This window comes from Castor canadensis, chromosome 13 (genome assembly GCF_047511655.1).
Source record: "Castor canadensis chromosome 13, mCasCan1.hap1v2, whole genome shotgun sequence".
NCBI lineage: Eukaryota > Metazoa > Chordata > Mammalia > Rodentia > Castoridae > Castor > Castor canadensis.
This window is the reverse complement of record NC_133398.1, coordinates 54,606,305-54,622,320: the sequence shown is the minus strand read 5'-3', so window position 1 is coordinate 54,622,320 and position 16,016 is coordinate 54,606,305. Positions and strand designations below refer to the sequence as shown.

The 16,016-nt window shown below is 32.6% G+C and overlaps 1 protein-coding gene across 16 annotated transcripts in view; it reads left to right on the top strand.

The window, feature by feature from the left end:
- Nucleotides 1–16,016, top strand: part of Cntln (centlein) — a 314,618-nt gene that overhangs the window by 93,011 nt on the left and 205,591 nt on the right. For all 16 annotated transcript variants that reach the window (XR_012440429.1, XR_012440430.1, XM_074051749.1 and 13 more), the window contains 2 exons: nucleotides 8,202–8,335; nucleotides 14,378–14,540. Coding sequence is in view for 14 of the 16 variants with exons in the window: in XM_074051749.1 (XP_073907850.1) it covers nucleotides 8,202–8,335; nucleotides 14,378–14,540 (297 nt within the window). In the remaining 2 variants the exon portion in view is untranslated. The remainder of the gene's footprint in view (nucleotides 1–8,201; nucleotides 8,336–14,377; nucleotides 14,541–16,016) is intronic.

The following is a 16,016-nucleotide window of genomic DNA, read 5'->3' as shown; positions in this document are numbered from 1 at the left end:
TTAAATTTGAGACTTTTTTGTCACGTTTTTAAGAAATTATGGTAAAATACAAATAACATAAAATTTATCCTCTTTAAAAAAATTACCATTTTAAGTGAACAACTTAGTAGTGTTGAATGTATTTGCATTGTGTAGCCAGTTCATATAACCTTCTAGCTTGTAAACACTTAACACCTATTAAACAACAACTCATTTACTCCCGTCACTAATGGCAGTCACAATTCTACTTTACTATTCTATGATTTTGATTATGCTAGATACCTCATAGAAATGAAATCACCCAGTACTTGAGCTTTTTTGTGACTATTAGTGTAATGTCCTTAAGTTTTATACACGTAAACACTATGTGTCAAAATTTCCATTTTTATTTGAGTAAAAAACAGCTAACATAAATATAATGCCATGTTAACTTTTTTAAAATGTATAGTTCAGTAATGTTAAGTATATTTACATTGCTGTAAAGCAGATTCCCCAGAACTTTTTCTTCTTTCTGAAATGAAAATATATCTATTAAGCAATTCATCGTCCCCTCCCCTAAGCCAGTGGTAACCACTATTTTACTTTTTACATCTACAGATTCAACTATTTTAGATGCCTCATCTAAGTGGAATCATCCAGTACTTATCTTTTTGTGACTGGTTTGTTTCACTTAACATAATGTCCTCAGGGTTCATCCATATTGTAATATGTGATGGGATTTCCTTCCATTTTAAGGCTACTTATTATTCTGTTGTATGTGGATACCACATTTTGTTTGTTTATTCATCTGTTAGTGGACTATTGCATTACTTCCACCTCTTGTCTGTTGTAAATAATGCTGTTATGAACATTAATATGCAAATAGCTCTTCAAGATTCTGTTTTCCATTCTTTTTGATGTATACCCAGAAGTGGGATTACAGAGTCAGATGATGGTTCTGTTTTTGAAATTTTGAGAAACAGGTATACTGTTTGCCATGCTTTTTGCAAGCCCACCAGCAGTATGAATGTTTTAACTTCCCCATATCCCTGCGAGCACTTATTTTGTTTTAATAGCAGCCATTCTAGTGGGTTTGCCCATTGTATTTTTTGTTTGCTGATCTCTGTTTATTAATAATATTGCACACATTCTCACATACTTTTTGAAAATTCGTATGTCATCTTTGATTAAATGTCATTTTAAGTCCTTTGCTCTTTTAATGAACTATTCGTAGGTATGTTGTGTTTTTTACCTTTTATTTTTGTTTTTGTAGTTGAGTTATGGTTCCCTAAATATTCCTGGATATTTAGCCCTTCCCAGAGATGTGATTTGTAACTACTCTAATTCTGTAGGTTGCTTTTTTCATTATGTGAGTGTGTCTTTCGTTGAACAAAAGGTTTTAGTTTTTATATTAGTCCCACTTGTATATTTTTGATTAGTTGCTTGTACTTTTGGTGTTATAACATAGAAATCATTGATAACTCCAATGTCATGAAGCTTTTTCCCTCATTTCTTCAGCAGTTTTATAGTTTTGGGCCTTTTATTAGGTTTTAACCCATTTCAAATTACTTTTTGTATATGGTGAAAATAACTTTATTTTTGTGTGAAAATCCAGTTTTCCTAATGCCATTTGTCTTTCTTTGCTAAATGGTCTTGGTACTCTTGCCAAAAATAATTTTGCCATGTATAGAAAATATAAAATACCTAAATAAAATAGAAGATATGCTATGTTCATAAATGTATGGCATCATTCAATTATTTCATTGACCTAGAAACTTTGCACATTTTTTTCAAATGAAATAAATATAATTTATATATTGTTAACTGTTTATCAGGTCTATATATTCGAGAGTGTGCAAATCAAGACAGAATGACTTGTTCTGGCCAGTTTATCCTTATAATTTTTTAAGTTAGGGAAGAGAGGGAAAGGACAGAAACAAGCTAAGGTAGGGAGCTGCTTTTAAACAATGGGAAATTGTCAGTGAAAAAATTGTATTACTTCTTCCATGAGTAGTAGTGAAAGATTTACGTGTAGAAAGACTAATTTGTAGAGTTAATATCTCCCTATGTTAATTAAGATGACATAAATGGGGTGATGTATGCTATCTTGTCAAAACCCACAAAGTTAGTATCAAATGAGGAGTGGGAAAGGCATTTATGGAGATGTTAGACATTCTTACCACTACTATATTTTTTTTACTTGAATGATGAGTGGTAGCATAAATAGTCAACAGAGTAGAATGTGTATCCAGTAGAAAAGTTTGTTTTTGTCTATCATTAGTTCGTCAAGGAAATTACTGGATATTGGTTGTTGCTATTTCTCTTAGAGGCCCTTTTAATTCTTTAAGAGAATTATGTTCACATTTGCTGCTTACTGAAAGGTTTAAACATACTCAAGACACCAAGATTCTGTTCTAAATTATTTCAAATTAATAAATACCATTTGTTTTGAGAGTTCTGAGAATGAAAGAGCAAGGGTCTTATCAGCAACTACCTAATTATCTTCTCTGATAAAAAGATCATAAAGGCAAGTAAAGGTAAAAGATTCACCGGTCCACAAAATGAAGTCTAAAGAAAGAATCGTATCATCTTTTGTGCTTAAGAAAAATTTCATAGCACAGGATTGGAGTAGGGTTTACCCATTTTGTGACTTTGATCTCCATAGTGGGGAAGAAGCAAGGATCCTCTAGTGCTCAGTGTCTCTGGTTGTAATGAGGAGGCATCTTTAATTCTGTCTATACCCTCTGAGTCACAGCATAAAAAACCATCAAATATTCTTGAAGACCAAAGAAATGAATAATGTATTAGCGTTTTGCTTCTGGAGAACCTCAGTTGGTGTGTTTTCTCAAACTTGGGCAAACAATGGGAAACAAACGAAAGTGTCAGAATGCCTGCTACAAGTTTATTGGGCTTTGTTTAGACTAGCATGCAGAAAGTTGTTTTTCTTGTGATCTTGTCTGTCTTATACCTTATGGGATTGTTGACTAAAAGAAATTGGGAGAAACTTGGTTAATCTCTTGATACCAAGGAACAAGGGGCTGGGAAGCGGGTCAGCATAAGTTTGGAGAAGAAAATATTATAGTTTTCCATGTTTAATAATTATTCATTATGTATGTGTCTGGTACTGCAAACTAGCTAAGAAACAGCAATTTAAAAATTTCTGCTTTCATGGAACTTACATGGTGAGAAGTATAAACACATAAGCACCAAAAAGTAGGGTTTGTCATGTGATGATATATGGAATGGAGAAAAATATGGAAAGAAGGACAAATGTTTTTGGCTTGGCCGAGGTCTGGTAGTTTTCAATTTAATCCAGTAGTACCATTGGCATTTATTTTACCAAACAGCTTTCCCCCAAAGATTTAGAAAGATACTTTCTTCATCTATCACATTTTAATATATATTATTTGGTTAGCTTCTGGGATGTGTTTTGTGTTTCTATGGCCTATTTGCTTATCTGTGTCTAGGACTACATTTTACATTTGCAAAGGTTACTCGAAAATTTCTGTCCAATAGGAAGAATTTCTAATCTTTGTTCTTTTCTTCCAAAATCATCTTTATTTTTGACTTATGGCTAACATGAACTTTACAATGAGGATACTAAGTTCAATATAAAACCATCGTAATTTTTCTTAAAATTGCATTATATTTAGAGGTAAATGTAGAGGTATAGTTATAATAATGTTTATATGTAAATGTATTTATAATGATTCCATACATTCATGAACATAGCATATCTTCTACTTTATTTAGGTATTTTATATTTTTCAAGTATATTGTTCATTTGTCATAAGACTTGTTGCTGGTTAATTTGCATTGTTTGTGTCATTAATATGGAATTAGCTAGAAAGGCATTTACATTTTGCATAGTCATCTTTTATGCTGTGATATTACTTTAATTAGTTTTGAGTGTTTATACTTTCTTTTGAACTTTGTATATAGGTTCATAGTGACAACTAATAATGAGTGTACCTTTTCAAGCAATATTAATTTAATTTAATTAACATATTTTGGTGGTACTGGGGTTTGAACTCAGGGCTTTATATTTGCTAGGCATGCACTCTATCACTTGAGCCACTCTGCCAGCTCTTCTTTTTGTGTTGAGTATTTTTGAGATAAAGTATTGTGAATTATTTGTGATCCTCCTTATCTTTTGGCTACTGAGTAGCTAGGATTACAGATGTGGGTCACTAGTGCCTGGCTTCAAGTAATGATATTTATATATTTGATGTCTCTTGTTTTTTTTCCTAATTGTGTTGACTAAAATACTCAAGCAGCCTTTAATATAAAACATCATGTTTTTTATTCTTAGAAGCATTTGATGATTGATTATGATGATTGTTAAATTTTTGGTATTACTGCTATCAAATTAAGAAATTTCTTCTCTATTCTTACATTGCTGGCAGTTAAAAAAATCATTCTGTAAAGGTGTTGGATTATTTGTGATGCTTTCTCTGAATGTATTGGCATATTCATATGATCTTTTTCCTTTTAATATGTTAATAGATTTTATAATACTTAACTACTCTTTGTATTTCTGGAACCAGATAATCACAATAAAAACAAACTTCCTGAGCTGAGAATGTAGCTCAGTGATAGAGTACTTGCCAAGCATATGTGATGCTCTGGGTTGTTTGAGAACCACAAAACAAATAAGTAAACAAAGCAAAAATTTTCTTTAGCACTAGCATCATCTATTTTGGAGTTTTACAACTATATTCCTTTGTGATATTACCCTAAAATATTCCTTTTTTTTAAGTCCTGTCCTTCTGACTTGGATAAAGATCATGCAGATTTCATAAAGTCAATCGGAAACATCATCTTTTTATTCTCTGTAATATTTCCTGTGAAACTAGGGTTATTCTTCCATTGAAATTTTTGTAGCCCTTTCATTTAAACATTTAGGACCCGATGTAGCATTTTTGTGAATTTATTTTAAATACCTGAGTTAATTTATTGGTATTTGTGAAATTTTTAATGATCTTTGAAATTTTTCTGGTTTTTCCCTGTTTCTTATGAATTTTTCCCTTTTGAAAAGTAATAGAGTTTCATGGCTTAAAATTAAACAGCATACAGTGGGAAGTGATAAAAAGCTTCATTTTAACTCTGCATTGTCATCAAGAAGCCTTTATTCAGAGAAGAGTGGTTTTTTGCCAAGTACCTTGGAATCATGACTAGTGTGGGGCCACCTTAAGTCAGGCTCCTGATTTGGGGTTCACTGACCTGAAAACAGTGGAAACCAGGCTGTAATTCTATTTGAGGACTGACTTTACAATTCTGAGTATTCAGAATTTTTTCCCCATTGTTTTCTTCCCTTATTTGCTTAGTAATATAATTCTTTACTTAGTAATACAAATATAGTTCTGCTAAACAAGAATAAGTATTCTTGTTTCCATTCTATTTAGATTTTTCTCTAGTTGTTTTTCTAGGGGTGTAAGCTTCTTGTTATAGCATTTTCTGATGACTTAAAATATCTATTATAGTCATCTGAAGTGTCCTACTAGACTTTTGTTCTCAAACCCATGCCTTCTCTAGTCTGCCCTACAACAGTAAATGGAACTTTTTTTGACTTATTTGCTCATGCTGTATCTCTGGGAGAGATGTTTGATTCCTGTCTTTGTCTCAGTATCCCACAGACAACTTGACAACAAGTTGTCACTTCTGTCTTCAGAATATAACTTAAGTCTGTCACTTAAGCTCTTTTATTACTTGTCAGCTTTGGGTGGATTGTTTCGTTGGATGGATTCAGTAGCCTTTGAATTGGTTTCTCTCTTGTTATTGATACCAGCTACATTTTTTTTTTTACTTTAGCAGCCTAATTGTCCCATTTTTTTGTTCATAAGTCTCTTAGTTCTTTTGCTATAGATCTGATATTTCCAATTTTCTAAAATGTTTATCTCCTTGGGTTCACTTTGTTTATTGTCTATTTCTGACCACTCAATACTGGGGTTTGAATTCATGGCCTCAAATATGCTAGGAAAATGTACTACCACTGAGTACATACCCAGATGTTTAATTTATTTTAGTTATGTATTCACATATGTATGTGTATTTATTTTTTTATACGTGGTACTCGGAGATTGTACCCAAGGCCTCCTGCAAACTAACCAAGCTCTCTAATAATTGAACCATGCCCCCAGCCCTTTTGTTTATATTTTGTGTTTGAGATAGATTCTGTCTTAATTTTGCCTGGGCTGGCTTTGTACTCAGGATTCTCCTGCTGCCACCTCCCAAGTAGCTTATTTTATTTTTGAGACAGGTTCTTGCAAAGTTGCCAAGCTGGCCTTGAACTTGTGGTCCTTCTCTAGAGTAGCTGGGATTGTAGATGTGTGCCAACATGCTCAGCTGAAATTAGTTTTTCTACACATTAATCTTTTTTTTCCCCCCGAGCTAGGGATCGAACCAGGGCCTTGTGTGTGCCAGGTAAGTTTTCTGCCTCTGAACTGTGTCCTCTTTTTGAAAGTTAGATTTTTCTAAGGATTCATCTTGAGCAGGAATGTGTTAATGTCCTGTTTCACCCTGGTGCTTATTTGTCCCTTTTAGACAATCGTGAGGTTTCTGGAACTCCACGGTACTCCAGTCTGAGGCTACATCTTTTTGCAGTGACTGAGAGGTCTCGCCCCCCTCTCTGATGATAGGTCAGACTGAATCTTAAAATGTGCAGCTTTTCCCAGATTCTGTCTACTTTAAAAAGTTTTCTTTTGTATCTCCACAACACAGTCACAAAAGTTTTTTATCTTTTCTTTTTTTTTTTTTTCAATGCCACAGGTCTCCACAGTCTGACTTTTTAACCTTGTTAAGCATGTTACTGCATTTATTTCTATTTACCTTTCAGTAGTTCAGCATCTAGCCATCACTAAAGATAGTGAGTAGCACTCACTACACAGAGTGTACTGGCACAGAGATAGGTATTTGCTAAGTTCTTATCACTTTGTCTCAGGTCCTTTGTCATAGTTCTGTTTTTGAGTGCCTTAGGCTTTTTTTTCCTTCATAAAACAAGTTCCATCCTTCTTTCCCTTCTTTCCTTTCTTCCTTGCTTCTGTGTCTCTCTTTCTTCCATCTATCTGCCTACTTATGTATCTGTCATTGATTTTTTTGTGAATAAATGGGAAATTCTAATGCCTAACCTGAACCTTGGTGTTCAGTTTTGGAAATAATGACTATATGTTATTTATGTGGGCATACTCTATTTAGGTATAATATTTATTTCTTCATAACAATTATTTATTTCATGTAAGTTTTAAAATTATTTCAGAATGAAAAAAAATTTAGAGAATGATCAAGAGGAAAAGGCCAACTTTGAAGAACTTTGGGTGAAATTTTACCTAATCAAGAGAGCTAAGCATAGTCCAAGTCTCAAACATTGAAAAATTATTTTGATTTCTTTTCAGCATTGTCCTTTCTTTTCTGAGTGCATTTGTATGTTACATTTAATTTTGTGTGTGTGTGTGTGTGGTATTGGGGATCAAACTCAGAATCTTGTATATGCCAGGCAAGTGATCTATCACTGAGTTACATCCCAGCCCTGTATGTGTACATTTAAAACATAGGAAACAATGAAATAAGATAACTATTATTTCTTCTAACAATTAATTGAGCTAATTTTTCATTTAATGAACAACTTTTTAATTATATAATTTATTATAATTAAAATAACAAATTTCTATAAGTTTTTTCAAGTTTGTTTCAAATTCTTAATGTTTATGCCAGGAAGCTATACTTTCTTGAGTTTCTGAAAAAAGTCTATGATTAGTATAAGTCACTGTTTGTACTGGTTTTCTTTGGGGGGGGAGGAACTGGGGTTTGAATTCAAGGCCTAGTTTGTACCTGCTAGGCAGGTGCTTCACTACTTGAGTCATGCCCCCAGTTCTTTCTTGCTTTAGTTATTTTTCAGAAAAGGTCTCATATTTTTTGCTCAGGGCCAGCACTGTACTGTGATCCTCCTACCTCTACCCCCCACATACCTAGGATTATAGGCATGCCATCATATTTGGCTTATTGGTTGAGATGTGGTCTCATTAAATTTTTGCCTGCACTGGCATCCTACTGTGATCCTCTCAATCTCCACCTCCTGAGTAACTGGGATATAACAAGTATGTACCATTCTGCCTGTCCTAAAATTTTTTTAATTAAGTGAAAAAAAATTAACTGGTTTTTCTCTGTCATTTTGGAGAATAAATATAACTTTTTTGTTACATTTTATATTTATTATGCTTAATTATAATGTGTGTGCTCTATTTTAGGCCTTTGAAGATGATTTAATTGAAGCAAAGAAAGAAGTTGAAGTTTCACAAAGTAAATACAATGCATTATCATTACAGTTGAATAATAAACAAACTGAACTTCTCCAAAAGGATATGGATATTACTCTGGTCAGGCAAGTATATTCAATTTTTAATTTAACATTAAAGAAATATCACTAATCATTTCAGTATAGCAACATTTATGCTTGTTATTCACACTTCCAAATGACAACGGTGTGTCTTCTGTGGGAATATATGTTTGTGCATTGAAAATCTGGAATTATGAGGGTTGGCTTAAGTAGTAGAGTGCCTGCCTAGCAGGCATTAGGCCCTGAGTTCAAACCCCACTGTCTCCCCTATTTGTATTATGGAATTATGTATACTAAGCTAGGAGTAGGGGCTCTATAGGACTGAGTGAGCATGGTTAAAGAGTACTCTTGGTTGAGTTCTCTACATAACGATTACATGTTAGATCTATTACGAAGTATCATTTCCTTTATCATTTTCATTTCTTGGAGAGGGAATGGCCATGATATATGAGCATCTTTTATTGAATCTGTATGTTGTACTCAAGACATGCAGAATCGTACTTTTGGTAAAAATGGTCTAGGCACTTCCTTATGTTGATACACTTTTTCAAATTGATAAGTGATGAAGATGACTTAGCCTTGTTTCTGTTTCAGTTTTTTCTTTGGAGTTTATAATCATTTATATTTTTTTGAGTTTACTCTGATACTCCTTTTGTAATGAAATATTTTTGTGAACTGCCTCAAATGGTTTTTGTCTATGGCTAGATAAATAAGTATATATGCATATGTAATGATGCTAATGTCAGTAACATATACAGAGCATCTGAATATATTCACCTAGAAGTTGAATAAAAAGTGGTACCCAATTAAGTTGTTTAACCAAAACTTTTACCTGAGTAGGTAATGATACCATAATTGAGGTGAAAATTTTACTGTAAATTAGTTACAAATCTGTGACAAAAAATGAAAGTCAAGACAGTACAGCTATAATTACAGTTAGGAATATCCTGAAGTCAGAATCCTGAAATTGGATTTGTGTATATGCTGATATTCCTTGGATTTGTATATATAGATTATTAGTGTTCCTATTCACTTACTAGAAGCAAGTGTAAATTATATCTCATGCTAAAACAATTCTACACTTAAATTAATCTACAGTTTTGCAAAATAGTGTGCAGGAAGGAAAGAATAAAAAGGATACAGACACTGTAAATAAGGAAATGGACCTGTTATTGACCCAAAATTTGATAAATTTACAAGAAAGCTCAAAATAATTTATAGATATATTGTTTAAATTAGTGAGTTTTGTATGCTTGGTAGATCCAAAGTCAGTGTATAAAATTGAATTGTATTTTTATAAATTATAACATTACTAAAAACTAAACAGTAAGTATCATGAAAGATGTATATTACCTCTACACAGAGAACTCTGAAACATTATTGAGAGAAATAAAAGTCTAATATGTGCAGAGATACACAAAGTTTATGGTTTGATATGATACAGTTTGTCAGTTTGCTCCAAATAGATACTAAATTCATCTTAATAACAATCATGGATTATACAAGAATAGGAAATAATTACCACTCTTGGGCCAGAAGGGGCAAGGAGAGAGACTGCTGGAGTGGTCGCATTGGATGAACACAGGTACTGCCAGACTGGGTCAGAAGAGAGAGATCCAGGGAAATAAATACCCTGATCTGTTTCTCCTTTGTCCACCCAGAAACTTCAGCTGGTCAAATTCAGAGCCATAGAGCCAGGAGACAGTTTAAGTAGTATGTAGAAGTTGGCTTGTTAGGCTAAGTAGGGTTGAGATGATGAAGATTGCTCCTTCTGCTACTGTTCTTTTTTTGGAGCTTTTCTGGCCATTATCACTTATTAATTTTCTATATAAACTTTAAACTTGTCTTTACTATTCGGTATTTCATTAGACATAAAATTTGTGAGGAAACTTAAGGAGAATTGACATTTTCATGATGTTCAGTCTTGTCCCACCATATGGTATGCCATTCTGTTTGTTTCAGTCTATCTTCCTGTCATTACAAGGTTATTTTAAGTTCTTACATGGATTTTGAACACGTTTTACTATATTTATTCCTCAGTGTTTCATGTTTTTTTCCATTTTAAATGGGATCAATCTTTCCCATCTAGTTTCCAAATGATTTACTATTTATTGCTTGAATTTTCAGTGTATATGTTTTAATGTACATTTTTTGGTGAATAATTTGTATATTTTACATTTTTTTCTATGTAACACTTTTTCTTGAGTTCAAAATCCTTTGAAATTAACATTTCTATTCTTCTTTATTCTGTTTATATTTATATAACCAATAAAAATAAGGACATAACTTTTTGTATAAATGATAAATGTGAATTACAAAAAAGTATAGAAAAGTACAAAGAAGAGAGAGGGAAAAAATTATACTAAAAATGCAATGGCCATTAAAATTTTGTGAGCATCATCCTAGGTTTTTCTTACTGTTTTTATAGATTGAAGATTGGGTAGATAGACATTTATGGGTTAATGTGATTATATTATGCATGTTCTTTTAGTAACTAACAACTATATTTTGTGGGATTTAATGAAACAAAAAGACTTTCCAAAGTGAAATTGAAGGAATAACCAATTTCATACAATTATTTCTTCTCTGTAACAAACACTAACACTATCTTTTCAAAACTAAGAAAAAAAATAACATGAAAACCTTTGGAGGGTCATCTTATTTTGTTCTTTTGAGAACTCTATTTCATTTTTAATTGTTTTTGGGGTCTGGCTATGTATTTTAAATTAGCACATAAATTCAACCACTTTAACTTCCCTTCAATTTGTATCTAAAGAATTACAGCATTTATTGCCTCTTATGTAACTACATATCCACAAATGGTTTTTCCTAATTCTATGTTTTACTTCAGTGTTTAGTTTGCCTACTCACTGCCAGAGGAGTAACATATTCCCAATGTAGTTAGTCTAGTACTCCAGCTTGCAAATTAGAATGGAGAAAAGCCACATGTAATGTCAGCAAGAATAAATCTTTGTTTTTATCAGCTATAAGTTTTTTTTAACTGCAGAATAATACAGAGAAGCTGCAAAACCTTATGTGCCCTTGTTACCTAACTTGATCTCTAAAGAAATATTTCTAATTTGTCCTTTGACCCTCTGAATTCCTTAATTAGTGTCACTATAGCCATAAGATCATTTGGCTTATCTTTCACAATACAGCATTTTTCAAAGATCTTAACATCTGTCCTGACAGGGGAAGAAGCATTGTTGCTCAACAACTTCTTTTTCAGCACAATCTAGATTTTCTTTTATTCTTTTTGACCTGTGACTAGAGGTACTTCTAAAGTTTGAATCTGAAATAATTTTATTTTCCATAGTTTTGATTATGCTTATAGCTGCTTCATTATAGATTTTTTTATGTCATGACGGCATCTTTATTCTTTTAAACAATTATTCTTTATGTTATCCTTTTCACTTCATCCATTCAGCAACTGTTTACAGATATTCTAGAAAACAGAGTAGAATTAACTACTGATTGCTTACTTGAGAAATTTATTTCCAATGCAAAGAAGTGAGGGAGCAAGAATCTGAAGAAGGAAAGAATAATAAGTAATTTAAGGTAATGCATCATTGTGTTGACTGTTTTTCATGATGAGCTGTGAAGATATAGCAGATCTACTTATTTAGTCACCTGTGTTGATCCTGCACAGAGAAACCATTCCCTAGAGGAACCTTCAGATGGAAGAAAGTAATTTATCTGACTACTTTCCTTTTATGTTTTCTCTTCCATTGGTCAAAGTTTGCTGCTCTGAGTGGTAACATTTTATCGCAGTCTGAAACTTGGTACAAAGAGACAAGCACTATCGGTATGCAGGTATTGGAGCCACATGAGTTGTATAAATTTGATAGGCTGACATAATAGTTCATAGCTGAGGCAGAGCAAGGCACAGAGAGACTAGGACCAGGGTAGGCTGGATCTGAAAATATGCATAATATGTGTTTTGGTACAATGAATACTTATTAAGGGATAGGAAATACCTTAGGTGTTCGATTCATAGTACTCAACAATAGAATCCCTGGACTTAAAATGATGCCCTTATATTTTGGCATTCTGTTGACATTTCAGAGAGGTATATAATGGCTTCTTTTTCAGAGTTTTCCTACTTTTTTATTCAAATTTTGTTGGCAATTCCTACTTGGGTATACTTTTTCACTATGCACAATGATTTTTTTCTTAATTTTAAGTATGCACTTACTTTTAGTAAGTCCTGTTTATTTTTCTTTATTTTCAAATATTGTGACATCTAAACAAGTTCAGTTTTTTCCAATGGTCCAGATGTGTGAGTTTTATAGAACTTGTTTGTTGCTTACTTGATACTAATCAAGTTCCCATGTTCAACTTGTCACAGTGTAGATATACACTATCACATCTACTTTTCAGAGAATGGTGTAGGGGAAAAAAAGAAACATATACATAGTGTAAGATTATGCTTAAATTCCATTTATTTGGGGAGTGCCCAGAAAATAGCATGAGAGAAGAGACAAAAAGGGGCTCTTCCTTTAGTTAAGTTTTAATCCTCAATAATATTATCATCTCTGTCTTCTTGAATATGTCTTAAAGCTAAAGATACATATATTTTGTTGCACATAAAAATTGATGCAAACAATTCTGTTCCTACAGATTCTGCCTCTCTTATTAAAAAATGCCAAATATCTTCTGACATTGAAAGAGAAATAAATTAGGTGTTTCATGTTATACTGAAAGATGATAAGTTTTACCTTTATCAAGTTCCTTTTTTAAGTGTCGCGTTTATGTAGGACTCTGCCTAGCAGATGTTTTGACTATTCTCTGATGGACATGCTGTTGCTTATTTCTTTTGTAAATTTTTCTGATTTTATTCATAGAAAAAAGCAGTTCTCAATATGCATTACTAATGTGAGTCTCTTTTCCTCTCCTCTTGTAAGTGTAACAAGTGTAACTCCTTTCCTATAGGCATTGTGCCATTATTGGGTCTCTTCTCTCTTCTCTATGTTTGGACTTTTATCTTCTGCAAGTTTCCATTTTATAAGTCATACAAAGGTAGTATATACACATGTATTTCATGGGTTCAGGGGTTGTTGCCTTTGGGGACAATTAAGTCCTACACCTCTAAAAAGAAGAACTTATTTTTTGTGTATCAGTTTCCATCCTTCTTCAGCAAATGTCTGCATATTTCTTTAGTTTGTTCTTCCTTTTAAGATTTATTTTATTTACATGAATTACCAGTTTGAAGCTATAGGTAGAGAAAAATATGACTTAACATTCAGCCTCCAAAATATTTAATATAAAAGTATATTTTGATGAACTACATCTCTATAAGTATTTTTCTCTTCATATTGAGTATACAAAATAATTTCTAGTTTTATGTGTTCTGTGTGACACAGGATTCACTACCACAGGAATCTGGAAATCTCACTCCAGAGTTGTGATTCTTCTGGACCATTAGTGCCATTATTACCAAACAGATTATTTGTCCTGCTGCTTATCATTATTCACCCAGGGTGACTTGTAAGGACTGGTTTCCCTTGAGTTGTTTCCTTCTTTCTGAATGTGGTGACTTATCATTTTCTACAAGTGGGATTACAGCAATCACAAGAACTGCAGTCCAGGCCCTTTAGGCTACAAACTGTTGGCACTGATGCTTTAAGGAATTTGGTTTGAAAGCTAATTTGCCTTTTGGGATTGTTTTTTAATGTATTTAAAGTTCTATATGTTATAAAATAAAAGGTTGACTTACCCTGTATTCAAAACTATCTGATAACTACAGTTGGGATCATTGTTGTCAATTTCTCAGAACTTAACTATTAACTTAATTTCAGTAAGAAGGTGGTTCTATGATGGTATATTCAGAGGTTTTATTACTATCAAGCTATAAAAGAAAAATGGTATTTGCCTTTGAAAGTCATAGTCGTTCTATCAATACTTTCTAGGTGTATGTGATAAATATTAAATACTTTATATATTACTTCTTCTATTAAGAAGTTTGCCTTCAGTAAAAAATAACAGATGAAAAATCGGAAGCCAATCTGTAATCTTTGATGAACATAGTTATTTAGCTGAAATGATATTTATTCATGTTTCTCTCTATTTATTGCTTGCTTTGCACAGGAAAGAATTACAGGAGCTGCAGAATCTTTACAAACAGAACAGTGCACATACAGCACAGCAAGCAGAGCTGATCCAGCAACTTCAGCTTCTCCATATGGACACACAGAAAGTACTGAAAAACCAGGAAGATGTTCACACAGCTGAAAGTGTATCATATCAAAAAGTATGCTTCTATTTTGTCATTAAAATGTAAATTTATATGAATTTAGGAAAATATATAGAACTGAAACGTTTAGAAATCTATGACTCCCTTTTTTGATGTATTTCTTCCGAATTAAAAATGAAACATGATTCATTTTGGTAATATTTAAAGTTTTGTGAGTTTTTTTATGACTATGGTTAAATTATTGAAAATATATATAAATTTATTTTATAGTATATTATTTTCATAATTTAGAATTTTATATCTACTATGAAACATACTAGGCATATAACCCTGAACTAGAAAAGATTTGGGAAAAGAAATTACTCAGTCTTCTGTTGAGAAATTGATCAATTATGATTATAATTTATGGCATAAGGAAGACTTTCATATAAAATTTGTGCATTGTTTTATTGGCAAATACGGACAAACACAAAGGGAAATGCTGATGAAGTCTTTATGATCAATACTTTTTAAGGATTTTTCTGTTTTATTTTGTATGTTGCTTTTTAGTAATTTTAGCTTTAGCTGTTTTCGGAGCCTTGCAGCTCCAAAAGGATGCCAGCTATTTAGTTATTCTAACTGAAGCAGCATCTGTAATTATAACTAGTAATTTAAAGCAACACCAGTATTGAATTGCTTTTATATTTTGTATAATCTGTGTTATTTATATGAATAATTTGGCAATATATTGATTAACCCTGTGAGAATGATGTTGCTCACTTTTATTTATTTATTTAATTTTTTTTTAATTCATATGTGCATACAATGCTTGGGTCATTTCTCCCCCCTGCCCCCACCCCCTTCCTTACCACCCACTGAGGTACTTTCCTTCTATTCCTAGTTTTCTTAGAGCTTTTATCATGAAATGGTGTTGTATCTTATCAAAGGCTTTTTCTGCATCTGTTGAGATGATCAAGTGCTTTTTGTCTTTGCTTCTGTTAATGTGGTTTATTACGTTTATTGATTTTCATATGTTGACCCACCCCTGCATTCCTGGGATGAAGCCAACTTGTTGTGGTGAATAATCTTTTTGATGTGTTGTTGAATTCGGTTTGCCATTATTTTGTTGAGGATTTTTGCATCAATGTTCATTAAGGAGATTGGCCTGTAGTTCTCCTTTTTGGAGGTGTCTTTGCCTGGTTTTGGGATAAGTGTAATACTGGCTTCATAAAATGTGTTTGGCAGTTTTCCTTCCCTTTCTATTTCGTGGAACAGTTTAAGGAGGGTTGGTATCAGTTCTTCTTTAAAGGTGTGATAGAATTCATCAGAGAATCCATCAGGTCATGGACTTTTCTTTTTGGGGAGACTCTTGATTGCTGCTTCAATTTCATTTTGTGTTATAGATCTATTCGGGTGATTAATTTCCTCTTGGTTCAGTTTTAGATGATCGTATGTATCTAGAAATCTGTCCATTTCTTTAAGATTTTCAAATTTATTTGAATATAGGTTCACGAAGTAGTCTCTGATGATTTCCTAGACTTCCATGGTGTGTGT